The 16,351-nt window shown below is 41.7% G+C and overlaps 4 protein-coding genes across 9 annotated transcripts in view; 1 reads left to right on the forward strand and 3 right to left on the reverse strand.

Moving 5' to 3' along the window:
- Nucleotides 1–810, reverse strand: part of LOC104699072 (probable protein phosphatase 2C 47) — a gene marked incomplete at its 5' end in the record, with an annotated part of 2,523 nt that extends 1,713 nt beyond the window's left edge. The window contains 2 exons of the mRNA XM_019246359.1: nucleotides 3–545; nucleotides 634–810. Coding sequence (XP_019101904.1) covers nucleotides 3–545; nucleotides 634–810 — 720 coding nt within the window. The remainder of the gene's footprint in view (nucleotides 1–2; nucleotides 546–633) is intronic.
- The window catches only part of LOC104791382 (probable protein phosphatase 2C 47), a 4,147-nt gene extending 1,713 nt beyond the window's left edge, over nucleotides 1–2,434 (reverse strand). Inside the window, exons 1-3 of the mRNA XM_010517252.2 lie at nucleotides 2,232–2,434; nucleotides 1,884–2,060; nucleotides 942–1,795 (exon numbers count right to left, since the gene is read on the reverse strand). Coding sequence (XP_010515554.1) covers nucleotides 1,034–1,795; nucleotides 1,884–2,060; nucleotides 2,232–2,381 — 1,089 coding nt within the window. The 5' untranslated portion in view covers nucleotides 2,382–2,434 and the 3' untranslated portion in view covers nucleotides 942–1,033. The remainder of the gene's footprint in view (nucleotides 1–941; nucleotides 1,796–1,883; nucleotides 2,061–2,231) is intronic.
- LOC104791384 (glutamate receptor 3.6-like) lies at nucleotides 2,562–13,454 on the forward strand. 6 transcript variants are annotated; one of them, XM_010517258.2, is made up of 11 exons: nucleotides 2,574–2,784; nucleotides 3,091–3,254; nucleotides 3,393–3,455; nucleotides 3,689–4,184; nucleotides 4,472–4,602; nucleotides 5,335–5,483; nucleotides 5,765–7,080; nucleotides 7,179–7,456; nucleotides 7,550–7,581; nucleotides 7,679–8,085; nucleotides 8,204–8,721. In XM_010517258.2, the coding sequence occupies exons 4-11, from the start codon at nucleotides 4,182–4,184 to the stop codon at nucleotides 8,462–8,464; spliced, it is 2,577 nt and encodes an 858-aa protein (XP_010515560.1). In that variant the 5' UTR covers nucleotides 2,574–2,784; nucleotides 3,091–3,254; nucleotides 3,393–3,455; nucleotides 3,689–4,181; the 3' UTR covers nucleotides 8,465–8,721. The 6 variants fall into 6 exon arrangements, with proteins under 6 accessions (XP_019082458.1, XP_010515560.1, XP_010515558.1 ...); XM_010517255.2 differs by lacking the exons at nucleotides 2,574–2,784; nucleotides 3,091–3,254; nucleotides 3,393–3,455; ... (6 more) ...; nucleotides 7,679–8,085; nucleotides 8,204–8,721 and adding exons at nucleotides 8,936–9,125; nucleotides 9,401–9,582; nucleotides 9,701–9,980; ... (4 more) ...; nucleotides 12,702–13,170; nucleotides 13,339–13,454; XM_019226913.1 differs by lacking the exons at nucleotides 3,689–4,184; nucleotides 4,472–4,602; nucleotides 5,335–5,483; ... (3 more) ...; nucleotides 7,679–8,085; nucleotides 8,204–8,721 and adding exons at nucleotides 10,259–11,566; nucleotides 11,665–11,942; nucleotides 12,038–12,069; nucleotides 12,143–12,549; nucleotides 12,702–13,300 and having other exon boundaries at nucleotides 2,562–2,784.
- Nucleotides 13,482–16,226, reverse strand: LOC104791383 (monosaccharide-sensing protein 3). Its single transcript, XM_010517253.2, has 5 exons — nucleotides 15,969–16,226; nucleotides 15,298–15,864; nucleotides 14,297–15,222; nucleotides 14,032–14,219; nucleotides 13,482–13,946 (listed from the first exon to the last, which is right to left on the reverse strand). The coding sequence occupies exons 1-5, from the start codon at nucleotides 16,045–16,047 to the stop codon at nucleotides 13,490–13,492; spliced, it is 2,217 nt and encodes a 738-aa protein (XP_010515555.1). The 5' UTR covers nucleotides 16,048–16,226; the 3' UTR covers nucleotides 13,482–13,489.

The raw sequence follows: 16,351 nt of genomic DNA on the forward strand, positions 1-16,351 counted from the left end.
ACCATTGTCACAGCACACTGGCTGCTCATCACATCCCAGAGTCCATCACATCCCATTATAAGAAACTCATCCTCCTCAGTCAGCACAATCTCCTCCAGCTCAGGCTCACAGCTAAGAGGACATAGTGAACCTTTAGCTCCCTTAATGTGCCAATCTCCTAAAGCTCGAGCCACAGAGAGCTGCCCGTTAAGATAACCATCATAGATAACACCACCAAGCTTCTCAATACGTAGCCGCTCAGAAGTACAGTTCGGCTTGTGATCTTTTGACAGCTCAATGGCTCTGCCACGTTTCCCCAACACCGCTCTGGAGTCACCAGCATTCGCAATCAACATGGTCTTGTCCAAGATGAGAGCAGTGAGTGCAGTTGTGCCAGATGATCTATCGAGACAAGAAGCATCAGCTAAAGCATGATCAGTCTTGACAAAAGCACTCCTTGTTGCCTTCTTAGTGCTGGTTGGGAAATGTTTGTCTTCCATTACAAGCTTCATAATGTTATCCTTTGTGAATGATGCAGCATCAACACCTCCATGTCCATCAAACACCTTTTCATAACCACAACCACATTTAAAAAAAAAAACAGAGCATATTTTGGAATTTGATGATGATACAGATCTTTATATATATATATACCCCATAGAAAGCTCCAGTGGATGAACCAATATGCTCAGTGAGATCATCCACACAAATGAATTCATCTTCCATAGATTGCTTCGGTCCTTTATCAGACCAGCTTCCAGATCTGAACACAGGCTGGAACGTTGAGTTTACTCCTTCAGGAGATTTTGCACCAAATCTCTCATCTCCTTCCTAAGAACAATCATTAATTTTGATAATGTAAGCTAAACAAAAGATCCAATGAGATCCGATTTCCAAAAGATTCACGTCTGATCTGTTTGTGATCGCGTAAATACAATCACCAACGGAATNAAGCACACAACCTCTCTTATCTCTGACTTTCCTATCAAAAGAGGAAACAAAAAAAGAATAAAAGCAACTCTCTTACCTTTTCTCTTAACTTGCTCAGTTTCCTTCACAACTCGTTCAAAACGCCTTTGAGGAGATCCAACCCCTCCGCAGAGATGCTCCTCCTCTTATGCGACTTAGGGATCTCAATCCGAGGTGGCGGTTCGAGCGAGAAACAGACAACAACTACAGTAAGATTGTCGCAGCTGTTGCGTTGAAGTGCCTCCTTGACCAGAGCTTGAGAGCATTTCTCAGGATCATTATGCTGCATCAGCTCCCTTCTCACCATTGTCACAGCACACTGGCTGCTCATCACATCCCAGAGTCCATCACATCCCATTATAAGAAACTCATCCTCCTCAGTCAGCACAATCTCCTCCAGCTCAGGCTCACAGCTAAGAGGACATAGTGAACCTTTAGCTCCCTTAATGTGCCAATCTCCTAAAGCTCGAGCCACAGAGAGCTGCCCGTTAAGATAACCATCATAGATAACACCACCAAGCTTCTCAATACGTAGCCGCTCAGAAGTACAGTTCGGCTTGTGGTCTTTTGACAGCTCAATGGCTCTGCCACGTTTCCCCAACACCGCTCTGGAGTCACCAGCATTCGCAATCAACATGGTCTTGTCCAAGATGAGAGCAGTGAGTGCAGTTGTGCCAGATGATCTATCGAGACAAGAAGCATCAGCTAAAGCATGATCAGTCTTGACAAAAGCACTCCTTGTTGCCTTCTTAGTGCTGGTTGGGAAATGTTTGTCTTCCATTACAAGCTTCATAATGTTATCCTTTGTGAATGATGCAGCATCAACACCTCCATGTCCATCAAACACCTTTTCATAACCACAACCACATTTAAAAAAAAAAACAGAGCATATTTTGGAATTTGATGATGATACAGATCTTTATATATATATATACCCCATAGAAAGCTCCAGTGGATGAACCAATATGCTCAGTGAGATCATCCACACAAATGAATTCATCTTCCATAGATTGCTTCGGTCCTTTATCAGACCAGCTTCCAGATCTGAACACAGGCTGGAACGTTGAGTTTACTCCTTCAGGAGATTTTGCACCAAATCTCTCATCTCCTTCCTAAGAACAATCATTAATTTTGATAATGTAAGCTAAACAAAAGATCCAATGAGATCCGATTTCCAAAAGATTCACGTCTGATCTGTTTGTGATCGCGTAAATACAATCACCAACGGAATCAAGATTATGAAAAGAAAAAGAAAAAAAAAGCAAAGAAGAGAATGAACCAACGGAATCGATCAACCAAGCAGTGCTATTGCAATGGCGCATTGCAGAGATGTTGTTCCTAGGAGGCTTGCCAGAGGAGCTGAGGTTAGCCATTTTGTCATCTGTAACATCCAAAGTGTTAATCATCGGAGAAACTTCAGTCACCGGTGCCATTTTTTTCCAGATTCCGATCAAAAGCTTTCTTTTTTTGTCAAAATCAAAATCATCTCTTTTTTAAATAGTAAGTATAAAAATAGCATTTTTATTCTTTCCTTCCTCCTTATTTTACTCGCCAGTTAGCTCTCTGGCTGCCACGTGTGCTTTCAATTCCATTTTTTAATATTTTTCAATAATTTTTTTTATTAGTTTCCTTCATATTCTTCTGCCGTCTCCTCCTCCCTCTGCATCCCCAACACAGAGCAGTGTACTGTGTTGCTTTGAGCGAAAAGATGAAGGCTTTAGTCTGGGTCTTACTCTCTCAAGCAAACCCATTTCTTCTTGGCGTAATTGGCATTGGATCGTGGTGGAGTTTTGACCAGTTCGTTTTCCAGAACCCTAATAGTACTCTTCTATCTCGGTCTCTCTCTTTTACATTGCTTCTCCGATTTTTGTTTGTTTATTTCTAATTTACAGAGGATTACAACATTTTTTTTTTTTTTTTTGTGAATTTGGGTCTCTTTCCTAGTACAATTAGCCATTAAACAATTGCAAAAGCTCGCCTTTTGTAGGGTTATTTTAGATAGCAAAAGGTGTTGACTTTAAAGTACAAATTAAAAACAAACAAAAAAAACTGAGAAAGGTATTGACTTTAAAGGTTTGTTTATGGCGCACAACTCGATTGCGTTAAAGTTGAGATTTTCACGTAGCTGTTTGGTATTTGAAGGAGCTTCCGACTTTGATTTGGAAAGATGAATTGATGGTTCCACTGAGATAGATGGATATGAGTGAGTGAGAATCTGTGAACACGATCTCCACTTTGCACCTACTACAATGGATGGGCACTCTCAATTACTTACCGTTCCCTCACCCTTGATGAGAAAGCGAAAGGTGAAGCATATCTCTTCTCTCAACATTCCATTCATTAGTAAAGTTCTGATTATGGTTTGATTTGCTTTGTATGGTGGTCATTTTAGTGACTCCATAACTTGACCTTCTTTCCTTTCACGTTGGATTCTGCTTTTGAAGGTGGAAATGCTACCCTCAGCGTTCTTACGACCACTCCATTCAGGACCTGGACCATCATGGAACGTAAGTGAGACTGCTCTGTGATTGCTGGATGATTATTATGTGTGACTGCTCCTTTTTGTATGTTTCGTTCATCGATAGTTAAATCAGTCTTTTTATATTTACTACGCTTGCTGATTTATTTCCGTGCTTGGATGGTTCCGCTATTTACTTTAGTTTCTAGTACTACAGCATGTAAGCATCCTCATGTCCATATTCGGTTTACTGACTGATTGGTTTATGTTTCATATTGGAAGCACTAGTGCACTACAGTTCATGGAGCCATAATTGGCCCTCAAAATTCACCCGTGTAGTAGCTCACGTGGCAGAGAGATTCCCTGGAGGCTTGTCTGAGGAGCTGAGATTCGCCATTATGTCATCTGCAACCTCCAAAGTGTTAATCATCGGAGAAACTTCCGCTGCCATTTCCAGATTCCGACCAAATAGCTCTCTTATATGTATATAAAATACCTTTCTTCCTTCTTCCCCCTTTATTTTACTCACCAAGTAGCTCTCTGGCTGCCACACGTGCTTCACATTCCACTAAAGTTAAATAGTAAAATTATTCGTTTATTCGTTTCCCGTTCTTTCCGTTTCCTTCCCCTAACATAGAGTAGTGTAAACACAAGCTTGTGTAAACACATAGAATAATGAAGGTTGTGTCTGGGTTTTATTCTTTAGCAGACCCATTTCTTAACGTCGGCATCGGTGGAGTTTTGATCAGCCTTTATATCAATTTCCAGAACTCTAATGGTACACCTTCATCTCTGTCTCTCTTTCCATTGCTTCTCCAATTTGTTTTGTTTCTTTCTAATAAACAGAGGATTATGAAAGTTTGATGTTGTACAATTACTCGCTCTACCAATTCCTAACGCTTAATGAAAAAGTGACAGGTCTAGCATATCTCGTTCCCTCAACATTGCATCACTGCTTTCAGTTCTGATCATGTTTGCTTTGTATTAGTGGTTATTTAAGTGTAATGGTCGTCGTTTAAGTGACTCCATAACTTGACCTTCATCTCTTTTTACGTTGTGAAACAGGAAGCTGCTGAATTTGAGAAGATGAAGCGGTTTCTGTTTATGATCATCATCTGCCGTGCAGTTCCTTTACAAGGACTCACCACAAATGTCTCTGCGAGACCCCAAGTTCTGAACATCGGCTCGGTTTTCACATTCNTAGCTCTCTTATATGTATATAAAATACCTTTCTTCCTTCTTCCCCCTTTATTTTACTCACCAAGTAGCTCTCTGGCTGCCACACGTGCTTCACATTCCACTAAAGTTAAATAGTAAAATTATTCGTTTATTCGTTTCCCGTTCTTTCCGTTTCCTTCCCCTAACATAGAGTAGTGTAAACACAAGCTTGTGTAAACACATAGAATAATGAAGGTTGTGTCTGGGTTTTATTCTTTAGCAGACCCATTTCTTAACGTCGGCATCGGTGGAGTTTTGATCAGCCTTTATATCAATTTCCAGAACTCTAATGGTACACCTTCATCTCTGTCTCTCTTTCCATTGCTTCTCCAATTTGTTTTGTTTCTTTCTAATAAACAGAGGATTATGAAAGTTTGATGTTGTACAATTACTCGCTCTACCAATTCCTAACGCTTAATGAAAAAGTGACAGGTCTAGCATATCTCGTTCCCTCAACATTGCATCACTGCTTTCAGTTCTGATCATGTTTGCTTTGTATTAGTGGTTATTTAAGTGTAATGGTCGTCGTTTAAGTGACTCCATAACTTGACCTTCATCTCTTTTTACGTTGTGAAACAGGAAGCTGCTGAATTTGAGAAGATGAAGCGGTTTCTGCTTATGATCATCATCTGCCGTGCAGTTCCTTTACAAGGACTCACCACAAATGTCTCTGCGAGACCCCAAGTTCTGAACATCGGCTCGGTTTTCACATTCAATTCTCACATCGGTAGAGTCGTCAAAGTTGCTATGGATGCTGCTGTTGAAGACATAAATGCTAGCCCTAGCGTTCTTAACAATACTTTACTCAAGATCATCATGCATGACACAAAATTCAATGGATTCATGAGCTTCTTAGAACGTAAGTGAGACTGCTCTGGGATTGTTGGATGATGATTTTGTGTTTGTCGGTTAAAAGTTTTATCATTTCCTTTCTTTACTTTGGTCATGGATAATCAAAACCGTCTCTTCTAATCGTCTTTAACTTTGATTTCATCCGTTTTATTATAGCTGATTCATTTTTCTGTCTTGGATGGTTCTGCTGTCTAGTTAAGTTTCTAATACTACAGCATGTAAGTATTCTCATGTCTAAATTCTGGTATTCGGTTTCCTGACTGATTGGTCTATGTTTCACATTAAAAGCTCTACGGTTCATGGAGTCCGAGACAGTGGCCATAATTGTCCCTCAGAGATCAACAACTGCCCGTGTAGTAGCTCACATTGCAACAGAACTAAACGTTCCTATACTATCCTTCACTGCCACTGACCCTGCTATGTCTCCTCTGCAGTTCCCTTTCTTCATCAGAACTTCACAGAATGATGTCTTCCAGATGGCCGCCATTGCAGACATTGTTCACTTCTATGGCTGGAGAGAGGTGATAGCAATATACGGGGATGATGATTATGGCCAAAACGGGGTAGCTGCTTTGGGCGAGAAATTGGCGAAGAAGCGCTGCAGAATCTCATACAGAGCAGCTTTGCCCCCCAAACCTACCAAAGAGAACATCACTGACTTGTTGGTTAAGGTAGCATTGAGTGAGTCACGGGTCATTGTCGTTCACGCTTCTTTCATCTGGGGCCTAGAGTTGTTCGATGTGGCTCAGAATCTTGGTATGATGGGCACTGGTTACGTGTGGATTGCTACCAACTGGCTCTCTACAATCATAGATACAGACTCTCCTCTGCCATTGGACACAATAAATAACATTCAAGGGGTCATTGCCGTGCGCCTGCACACTCCCAACTCTATCATGAAGAAGAACTTCGTTCAAAGGTGGCATAATTTAACTCATCTCGGACTGAACACTTATGGAATGTATGCTTATGATACTGTATGGCTGCTTGCTCACGCCATTGATGATTTCTACCAAAAAGGTGGAATCGTTTCCTTTTCGAAAAATCCTATTACATCTGAGCTTGTGGGTGGAAAATTGCACCTTGATGCTCTGAAAGTCTTTGATGGAGGAAAGATGTTTCTTGAGAGCATCTTACAGGTTGATAGAATTGGCTTAACCGGTAGGATGAAGTTTACTAGAGACAGGAACCTTGTAAATCCAGCATTTGATGTGCTTAATGTCATTGGCACTGGTTACAGGACCATTGGTTACTGGTATAATAATATAGGCTTGTCTGTGACGCCGGCTGACGAGCTAGACAACACATCTTTTTCAGGACTGAAGCTTCATAGTGTTGTCTGGCCGGGACAGACAACAAAAGTTCCCCGTGGATGGGTGTTCCCGAACAATGGAAGGCGTTTGAGGATTGGAGTTCCAAAACGTTACAAGTTCGAAGAGGTTGTCTCAGTCAAAACCAACGGGATGATCTCTGGCTTCTGTGTTGATGTCTTCATTGCTGCTCTCAACTTATTACCTTATGCAGTCCCGTTTGAGCTTGTAACTTTTGGGAGTGGTCATGACAATCCAAATAACTCTGAGCTAGTGCGCTTGATATCAGCTGGGGTGAGCACATAAGCACTCTTTTAAAACTTGTTTTGATGATCGCTCTGTTTGATGGTTTTTTAATTACATATTTTGTGGCTCAAACATCTTTTTCACAGGTCTATGATGCAGGTGTTGGTGATATCACCATTATAACAGAGAGAACCAAAATGGCAGATTTTACTCAGCCGTATGTGGAGTCGGGGTTAGTGGTGGTGGCTCCTGTTTGGAAGTTGGGTTCCAGTGCTATGGCGTTCTTGAGGCCGTTCACACCTCAGATGTGGCTTATTGCAGCTGCGTCTTTCCCCATAGTCGGTGCTGTCATTTGGTGTCTGGAGCACAAACAGAATGACCAGTTTCGAGGCCCTCCTCGTAGACAAGTCATGACTAGTTTCTGGTGAATAGAATAAGCTTGAACTGGACGTACTCAATTCCAAACACTATACAATTGTTTCAGGTCTTTTCTCTGAAATATTTTGCTGTCTTGCAGGTTCAGCTTTTCAACTCTTTTCTTTTCGCATAGTAAGTGTGCTCCTTCATGCCCCCTTCTTTTTTTCGCTGTTGCTTTCCATTTTAAAAACTGGCAAGGTGTCCAATGTTCTCTGCTGACTTTTTGCAGGAGAAACTACCACCACCAACCTTGGAAGAATAGTTTTGATACTATGGCTATTCTTGGTTCTCATAATCAACTCAAGTTATACTGCGAGCCTCACGTCAATCCTCACAGTCCATCAGCTGTCTTCGCCAATCAAAGGCATAGAAACTTTGCAAACAAACCATGATCCTATTGGGTATCCAAAAGGCTCCTTTGTCAGAGATTATCTGATTAACGAACTCAGTATCCATGAATCAAGACTTGTCCCTCTCGTGTCTCCAGAGGAATATGATAATGCCTTAAGAAGTGGTCCAGGAAAAGGTGGTGTTGCTGCTATTGTCGATGAACGTGCTTACATAGAGCTTTTCCTCTCAAACAGATGTGAATTCGGCATAGTTGGTCGAGAGTTCACACAACACGGATGGGGATTTGTGAGTATCTTTCTGAGTACTGAATTTAAACAATTCTCAAGGACAAACAGTAGCCTGTAGAATATATATATAGAATTTGATAACGTGATAGTGATGATACATATTTGTCACTGTTCAGGCATTTCCGCGTAACTCGCCTTTGGCTGTGGACGTCTCTGTGGCGATTCTGCAGCTATCAGAAAATGGAGATATGCAGAGAATAAGAGACAAATGGTTGCTGAGGAAAGCTTGCTCTCTGCAAGGGGCAGAGATAAAAGTACATAGGCTGGAGCTTAGTAGCTTTTGGGGATTGTTTGTGATGTGTGGAGGGACATGCGTTCTTGCTGTTGCGGTGTATACAGTGTTGATGATACGTCAACGTCCTGAAGAGAGGGGTTGACCGCTAGAAGAAGCATCCACGCCTTTCTCTCCTTTGTGAGATAGAAAGAAAAAGACGCCAAGGCTATGTCATCTAGGGAGAGGCAGCCTGAAGATATCTCTGTCAGTGGTCCGAGTGGCTGCAACTAAAGTGTTTCCAGCTCTAGTACGTAACTATATAATACCTCTTTGTTGATAAAAATTGAGATCAAAGTTCAAAACTGTTTGTAAATAATAATCATCATGTCGATTAATGGATGATTATGATGTGTTCTATTATCTCTACTCTCTAATAGTCTTCTTTACCTTTAATTGTAAAGTTTCAAACACTACACTACAACACTACAAACTGAAAATCTGAAATCTACCTATTCAAATGATCAATTATAGAGCGTTGTGTGATTGGACATAAAGGTTAAATCTTTGATCCTAATGCCCTTGAATGAATTAACTGAGTGTTGTGTGATTGGACATAAAGGTTAAATCTTTTACATTAGTTTCGTTTCGTCTCTTAAATATCTTCCTAGTAACATAGTGCAGTACTGTACACAAAAGCTTGAGCGAAAGATGAAGGTTGTGTCTGGGTTTTATTCTCAAGCAACCCCAAATTCTTTTTGGCGTCGTCGGCATCTGAACGCAGTGGAGTCATGATCAGACTTTGAATAATTTCCCACAACCTAATGGTACACTTTCATCTCTGTCTCTGTTTCCATTGCTTCTCCCACTTTTATTTTTTTGTGTCTTTCTAATTAGATTAGATTTTTTTTTTTGTGAATCTTTGGTATCTATCTTACTACAATTAGCCAATAAACAATTGAAAAACACTCGCTTTTTAGGGTTTAGAAAGCAAAAGGTGTTGACTTGAGAAGTTTTTTTTTGTTGTGCACTAACTCTAATTCGCAAAAGCTGAGATTTTTCTATGTATCTAACATCTGAGTGGTATGTTTGGTATTTGAAGGAGCTTCTCACTTTGACGAGGAAGTAATCATATGATATTGAGAGTGGGTTGTGGAAAGATGAAGGATATAAGTAAGTGAGAGTTGAATCTGTTGAACACCATTACATAAAGTGGATCTCCACTATAATGGGCACTCGATTACTTGCTCCACCATTCCCTCACGCATAATGAGAGAGTGACAGGTCAAGCATATCTCTTCTCTCAACATTCCATTTCTGATTATATTTTGCTTCGTAATGGTGGTTAATTTCAGTGACTCCATGTCTTGACCTTCCAATCTTTTTGCACTTTGTGAAACAGGAAGCTGCGGAAATTGAGAAGATGAAGTGGGTTTTGCTTATGCTCATCATTTGCTATGCAGTTCCTTTACATGGTCTAACCAAAGTTGCCTCTGCTAGACCCAAAGCTGTGAACATTGGCGCGGTTTTCACATTCAATTCTCTCATCGGTAAAGTCATCAAAGTTGCTATGGATGCTGCTGTTGAGGACGTAAATGCTAGCCCCAGCATTCTTAACACCACTACACTTCGGATCATCATGCATGACACAAAATTCAATGGATTCATGAGCATCATGGAACGTAAGTGACACTGCTCTGTGATTGTTGAATCATTATTATGTGCTTTTCTGTAGAAAGTTCAATCATTTCCTTTTTATTTCTTGGTCGTGTTTAATGCAAAAAGTGTCTTCTCTTCAATTCTTCCTTACCTTTGAATCAACTTTTTATGCTCGCTGATTCATTTTTATGTCTTCCGCTGTCTACTTTAGTTTCTGATACTACAATATGTCAATATGTAAGTATCCTCATGTCAGCTATCTGACTGATTGGTTTTATGTATCATATTAACAGCTCTACATTTCATGGAGTCTGAGACAGTGGCCATAATTGGCCCTCAGAGATCAACAACCGCACGTGTAGTAGCTCATGTTGCAACAGAGCTAAAAGTTCCAATACTATCCTTCTCTGCCACAGACCCTACTATGTCTCCTCTACAGTTCCCTTTCTTCATCAGAACCGCACATAATGATCTTTTCCAGATGGCCGCCATAGCAGACATTGTTCAATTCTATGGTTGGAGAGAGGTGGTAGCCATATACGGCGATGATGATTATGGCCGAAATGGGATAGCTTCCTTGGGAGACAGGTTAGCAGAGAAGCGCTGCAGAATATCATACAAAGCAGCTTTGCCCCCAGGACCTACCAGAGAGAACATCACCGACTTGCTGATTAAGGTAGCTTTGAGTGAGTCAAGGATCATTGTCATTCACGCTTCTTTCATCTGGGGCCTAGAATTGTTCAATGTAGCTCAGAATCTTGGTATGATGAGCACTGGTTATGTGTGGATTGCTACCAACTGGCTTTCTACAATCATAGACACAGACTCTCCTCTGCCATTGGACACCATAAATAACATTCAAGGGGTCATTGCGCTACGCCCGCACACTCCCAACTCTATCATGAAGCAGAATTTTGTTCAAAGGTGGCGTAACTTAACACGTGTTGGACTGAGCACTTATGGACTGTATGCTTATGACACTGTCTGGCTCCTTGCTCAAGCCATTGAAGATTTCTTCCAAAAAGGCGGAAACGTTTCCTTTTCGAAGAATCCGATTCTATCTGAGCTTGTGGGTGGAAACTTGCACCTTGATGCTCTGAAAGTCTTTGATGGAGGAAAGATGTTTCTTGAGAGCATCTTACAGGTTGATAGAATTGGCTTAACCGGTAGGATGAAGTTTACTAGAGACCGGAACCTTGTAAACCCAGAATTTGATGTGCTTAATGTCATTGGCACTGGGTACAGGACAATAGGTTACTGGTCTAATCATTTAGGCTTGTCTGTGGTGCCGGCTGACGAGCGGCAGAACACATCTTTTTCAGGACAGAAGCTTCATAGTGTTGTTTGGCCAGGACAGACAACAAAAGTTCCCCGTGGATGGGTGTTCTCGAACAATGGTAGGCATTTGAGGATAGGAGTTCCAAATCGTTACAGGTCCGAAGAGGTTGTCTCAGTTAAAAGCAACGGGATGATCACTGGCTTCTGTGTTGATGTCTTCACTGCTGCTCTCAATTTATTACCTTATGCAGTCCCGTTTGAGCTTGTAGCTTTTGGGAATGGACATGACAATCCAAGTAACTCTGAGCTTGTCCGCTTGATAACGACTGGGGTGAGTGCAAAATCACTTTTGTAGAACCTGTTCTGTTGCTGCCTCTGTTGGTGGTTGTATTTTTACATGTTTTGTGGATCAAACTATTTTTTACACAGGTCTACGATGCAGGTGTTGGTGATATTACCATCATAACAGAGCGAACCAAAATGGCAGATTTTACTCAGCCGTATGTGGAGTCAGGGCTAGTGGTTGTGGCTCCTGTTCGGAAGTTGGGTTCCAGTGCTATGGCGTTCTTAAGGCCGTTCACACCCCAGATGTGGCTTATTACAGCTGCGTCTTTCCTCATTGTCGGTGCTGTTATTTGGTGTCTGGAGCACAAACACAATGACGAGTTTCGAGGCCCTCCTTGTAGACAATTTATCACAACTTTCTGGTGAAAGCAGAACAAGCTCCAACTGGACGAACTCTATTCCAAACACTCTACAATATTTTCAGTTTTTTTCTCTGAAATATTTCGCTGTTTTGCAGGTTCAGCTTTTCAACTCTCTTCTTCTCGCATAGTAAGTGTTTAATTGTTTTCCATTCTTAAACTGGCAAAGATGGTGTCCAATGTTCTCTGCTGAATTTATATAGGAGAGACTACCACCAGCAGTCTTGGAAGAATAGTGCTGATAATTTGGCTATTCGTGGTTCTCATAATCAACTCTAGTTATACCGCGAGCCTCACATCAATCCTCACAGTTCATCAGCTGTCTTCGCCAATTAAAGGCATAGAAACTTTGCAAGCAAACCATGATCCTATTGGGTATCCAAAAGGCTCCTTTGTCAGAGACTATCTGGTCCACGAACTCAGTATACATGAGTCAAGACTTGTCCCTCTTAGCTCTCCAGAGGAATATGATAAAGCCTTGAGAGATGGTCCAGGAAAAGGTGGTGTTGCTGCTGTTGTTGATGAACGTGCTTACATAGAGCTTTTCCTTTCAAACAGATGTGAGTTTGGCATAGTTGGTAAAGAGTTCACAAAAAACGGATGGGGATTTGTGAGTATCGTTCTGAGTATGTTGTCACTGCATATAAAACATCTCCCTACTTGTTTAATGACAAAGAGTAGCCTGCAATATATTTCTGAATTTGATAAAGTGATAGTGATGAACTGATGATGATATGTATTTTTGTCTTTCCTACTGTTCAGGCATTTCCGCGTAACTCGCCTTTGGCAGTGGATGTGTCTGCGGCAATTTTGCAGCTATCAGAAAATGGAGATATGCAGAGAATTCGGGACAAATGGTTGCTGAGGAAAGCATGCTCTCTGCAAGGCGCAGAGATAGAAGTGGATAGGCTGGAGCTTAAGAGCTTTTGGGGATTGTTTGTGGTGTGTGGAGTGGCATGCGTGCTTGCTCTTGCAGTGTATACAGTGTTGATGATACGTCAGTTCGGAAAACAATATCCTGAAGAAGCAGAGGGGTCTATCAGGAGAAGAATCTCACCATCCGCACGTATCCACTCCTTTCTCTCCTTTGTTAAAGAGAAAGAAGAAGATCCCAAGGCTCGGTCCTCTAGGGGAAGGCAGCTTGAAGATATCTCTGTTAATGGTTCAAGTCGCTGCAACTAAAGTGTTTCCAGCTAATTAAATGCAACCGAGAGATCTTATAATGGCTCTAGTATGTACTAATCTCTCTTTTTGTTGCTACACATGAGATCGAACTCTGTTTTTTTTTAATGTCATGGTGACTTTGAGTAATATATCTAACAATGTACAAAAACTAAAGACTTCTAAATGTCTTCTTCTCATCTCATGGTTACAAAGGTAAAAAGCTTGCAATTTGCAGCCTTGCAGGTAAAGCACCAAGAATATAGCGAAACTTATACAGACTGAGGAAGCATATATGGAAGCCCAAGCTAATGGTATGGAACTGTTCTTATTAATGTGTTCATCAAATACAGTAGGAACGTTGAAAAAGGCAACAGAGAAAAGAAAGTTCATCCATCAGAGAGAAACGAAGCTGCAGCGTCTTGCTGTTTTGCACCGACAGAGAAGAACTCGGAGATAACTTCAAGGGGCATCCCCTTTGTCTCTGGTACCTTGAGGTACACAAAAACCCAAGCGACAGCACAGACAACTGCATAAATGCCGAAGACTCCCGCGAGGCCAAGGGATTTGAGCATGACGGGGAGAGTGTAAGTGACGATTATGTCACAGATCCAGAAAGTGAGGGCACAGATGGTGATGCAGAGACCGCGCACAGAGGTAGGGAAGATCTCCGAGCATAGGATGTTTGGGATTGCTCCAAAACCCATCACAAAACAGCTTAGGTACACTGTAACGCTTGCTGTAGATATCAATGCATTTGTTGTACCTCCAAGCTTCACCAAACTTCCTATCACCAGTGTTACCAGTGACAGTATTAGAACAGGGATAGTGGAAAGCAGCAGAGACCTGCAATCACGCTTTTGGTATTGTTACTTTTTCAAATTATACCATTCAGCTGAAAAAATGAGAAGGAAAAGCAGAGAGAACTCGCCTTCTGCCAGCTACATCCATTAACCTCATGGAAACAAGAATGCAGGGAAGCATCAAGAGTGTGGTCAATGCGCTAATGAGGAGCGATGCAGACTCTGCACCTAAGCCAAGGTTTGTCAAAAGACTTGACACACCTGTTTCTTTTAATATTTGAGGTGTGTAATACATCACTCCATTTATTCCTGCAAACTGCAAACATGCTTCGTTTCCTTATTTGTTTTGCGTTTTAAATTTTTTACAGACAAAAAGGTATCAAAAAACATTACCTGTTGCAGTATCTGAAGCCCAACTCCAACTATCAAAGCTCTCTTTACCCCTGGCTCCATCAGCTCTCTCCAGCCTGGACCATCCTTTACCTTCTGTGGCAACATTGCAGTCTCTCCTTTACCTCCAGGCATCATCGATGCTTGGCTCACAAGTGCAGCAGCCTGAACGTATCCATTCTCCTGATCAGGAACATCAGCTTCTGGTTGGAAGGAGAGAAGCGATCCACGTCGTGAAAAAGGAATGTTGTTGTTGTTGTTCTTGTTGTTTGCAGTTTCCTCGTGTATATACATTCTCTGTAGCCCTCCATTGACTATTTGACCATCTGCACCAACCTTGTCATTATACTTCCACGCCAATTGCCATCCACCGCCTATGCTTGTAGCTGTCGCTGTCTCACCCACGTTTGCCATAAACAAGCTGCTCTGTCGCCTCTGCATGGTCCCAATGGTCCGCTGGTTGCAATCATCCGGCTCAGTGGTTGGCGAAAGCAGAGGACTATTCAAGTTTTCATCTTGGTTAGAGCTATCATCATTGTTTCTCTCTGGATCCCACTGGCACTCCTGCCTTCCCGTCAATCCAAGTATACTTCCCATATTGGGGAAGACCATGCTGCGCGTTGAGGCGTTCATGTTCTCAGAAGGGAGTTTTTCATGAACGCTACCAAAGAGAGTGACAAGGGGGTCCATGAGGGATCCACCACGCTGTAACATGCTGCCGTGTTGGGACGCCAATGCGAGAGAACTCTGTCCTTTCACTGGCTTAGCCATCCATGACTGTCCATCCTCTGGACCGTATAGTTTTATCTGATCTTTCCTCGGCAGTTCATGTCCACTCTCGCATTCCTGGTTGTCCGGTCCAATAACATATTCTTCTATCGACGTGTCTTTTCCCACACCAAGCCCTTCAACCAGCAGAGCAAGCTCGCCTAGAATCATACCCCGAATTAGTCTAAGTTCAAAGTCGATAATCTAGAGGGTCTTTAGTGTTCATCAAGACAAACCTGAAACATCTTCTCTGCCACGGAGTCTCTGCAAAACCTGTCTAGCTTCATTCATCCGGCCTTTGCTAACGAGCCACCTTGGAGATTCAGGTAAGAAGAAAGCCGCAAGTACAAAGTAGGCAATGGACGGAATTGACAAAACCCCGAGCATGAGCCTCCAGCTCGGAGATGCTTCAAGGGACATCCCAAACACAAGACAATACGACAAAAACATCCCACCAGATCCACAGAATTGTGGGAAAGTGTTGAGTAACCCTCTGATCTCAGAAGGTGCGGTCTCAGAGATGTAGATTGGGACAAGAGTGACAGCTAGACCGATCCCAAAGCCATCAAGAAGCCTTGCGAAAAGGAGGACATAGACATTGGGAGACCAAAACATAACGATGCTACTGAGAAAATAGAGAAGAGAAGAGAGTATAAGCATGGAACGCCTTCCTACTTTGTCAGAGACAGGACCAGAGAAAGTTGTGATCATAGTGGCTCCAATGAGAGACATTGCAACGATCAGTCCTTCTATCTTTGGTTCTTTCTCCAAATGAAATTCTTTCTTTATGTAAATTACAGCTCCTGCCACCAAAATAGAAACAACATCAACCATTATTACACACCTGCTTTCGTATAGTTCCATGTTAAAAAAACAAAGATTGGGAGAAAGAAAGAAAGAGAGACACCTGCAATGGTGGCATTGTCCCAGCCCTGCAACATATTCCCTATTGCAGCGGCTAAAGCAACAAGAACTACACTCCTCATCTTCTTTTTAGAGTGATTTTACTTATAATTGGGATCAATAATAACCTTGTTGATAGAACATAATGCGTGTCTTCCTCTTCCGTGCAGAACACTTTAGTGTCCTAATTTCATTTCTTAGGAGAAATAACAAGACTTGTTTAATCTGATGGTTAATAAAACGAGTTGTTGGATGGTTTGTGTGTTTGATTCTTTTGAAACAGAACAAAAAGAAAAATAAGTATTAAAGTGATTTAACAAATACATGCAGTATTTTGAGAAGTGGTCTTGGTCAAGAAGAGAGATCAAAGGAGAATGTGACATTTCT

Source organism: Camelina sativa, chromosome 6, assembly GCF_000633955.1.
Source record: "Camelina sativa cultivar DH55 chromosome 6, Cs, whole genome shotgun sequence".
Taxonomy (NCBI): Eukaryota; Viridiplantae; Streptophyta; class Magnoliopsida; order Brassicales; family Brassicaceae; genus Camelina; species Camelina sativa.

Coding starts and splice junctions, on each gene's coding strand:
- LOC104791383 (XM_010517253.2), bottom strand. CDS start 16,047: ATGAGGAGTGTAGTTCTTGTTGCTTTAGCCGCTGCAATAGGGAATATG. Junction 15,223..15,297: donor TGGCAGAGAAGATGTTTCAG/GTTTGTCTTGAT, acceptor GTATGATTCTAG/GCGAGCTTGCTCTGCTGGTT. Junction 13,947..14,031: donor ATGGATGTAGCTGGCAGAAG/GCGAGTTCTCTC, acceptor GCGTGATTGCAG/GTCTCTGCTGCTTTCCACTA.
- LOC104791384 (XM_010517255.2), top strand. CDS start 9,722: ATGAAGTGGGTTTTGCTTATGCTCATCATTTGCTATGCAGTTCCTTTA. Junction 12,070..12,142: donor AACTCTCTTCTTCTCGCATA/GTAAGTGTTTAA, acceptor GAATTTATATAG/GAGAGACTACCACCAGCAGT. Junction 12,550..12,701: donor CAAAAAACGGATGGGGATTT/GTGAGTATCGTT, acceptor CCTACTGTTCAG/GCATTTCCGCGTAACTCGCC.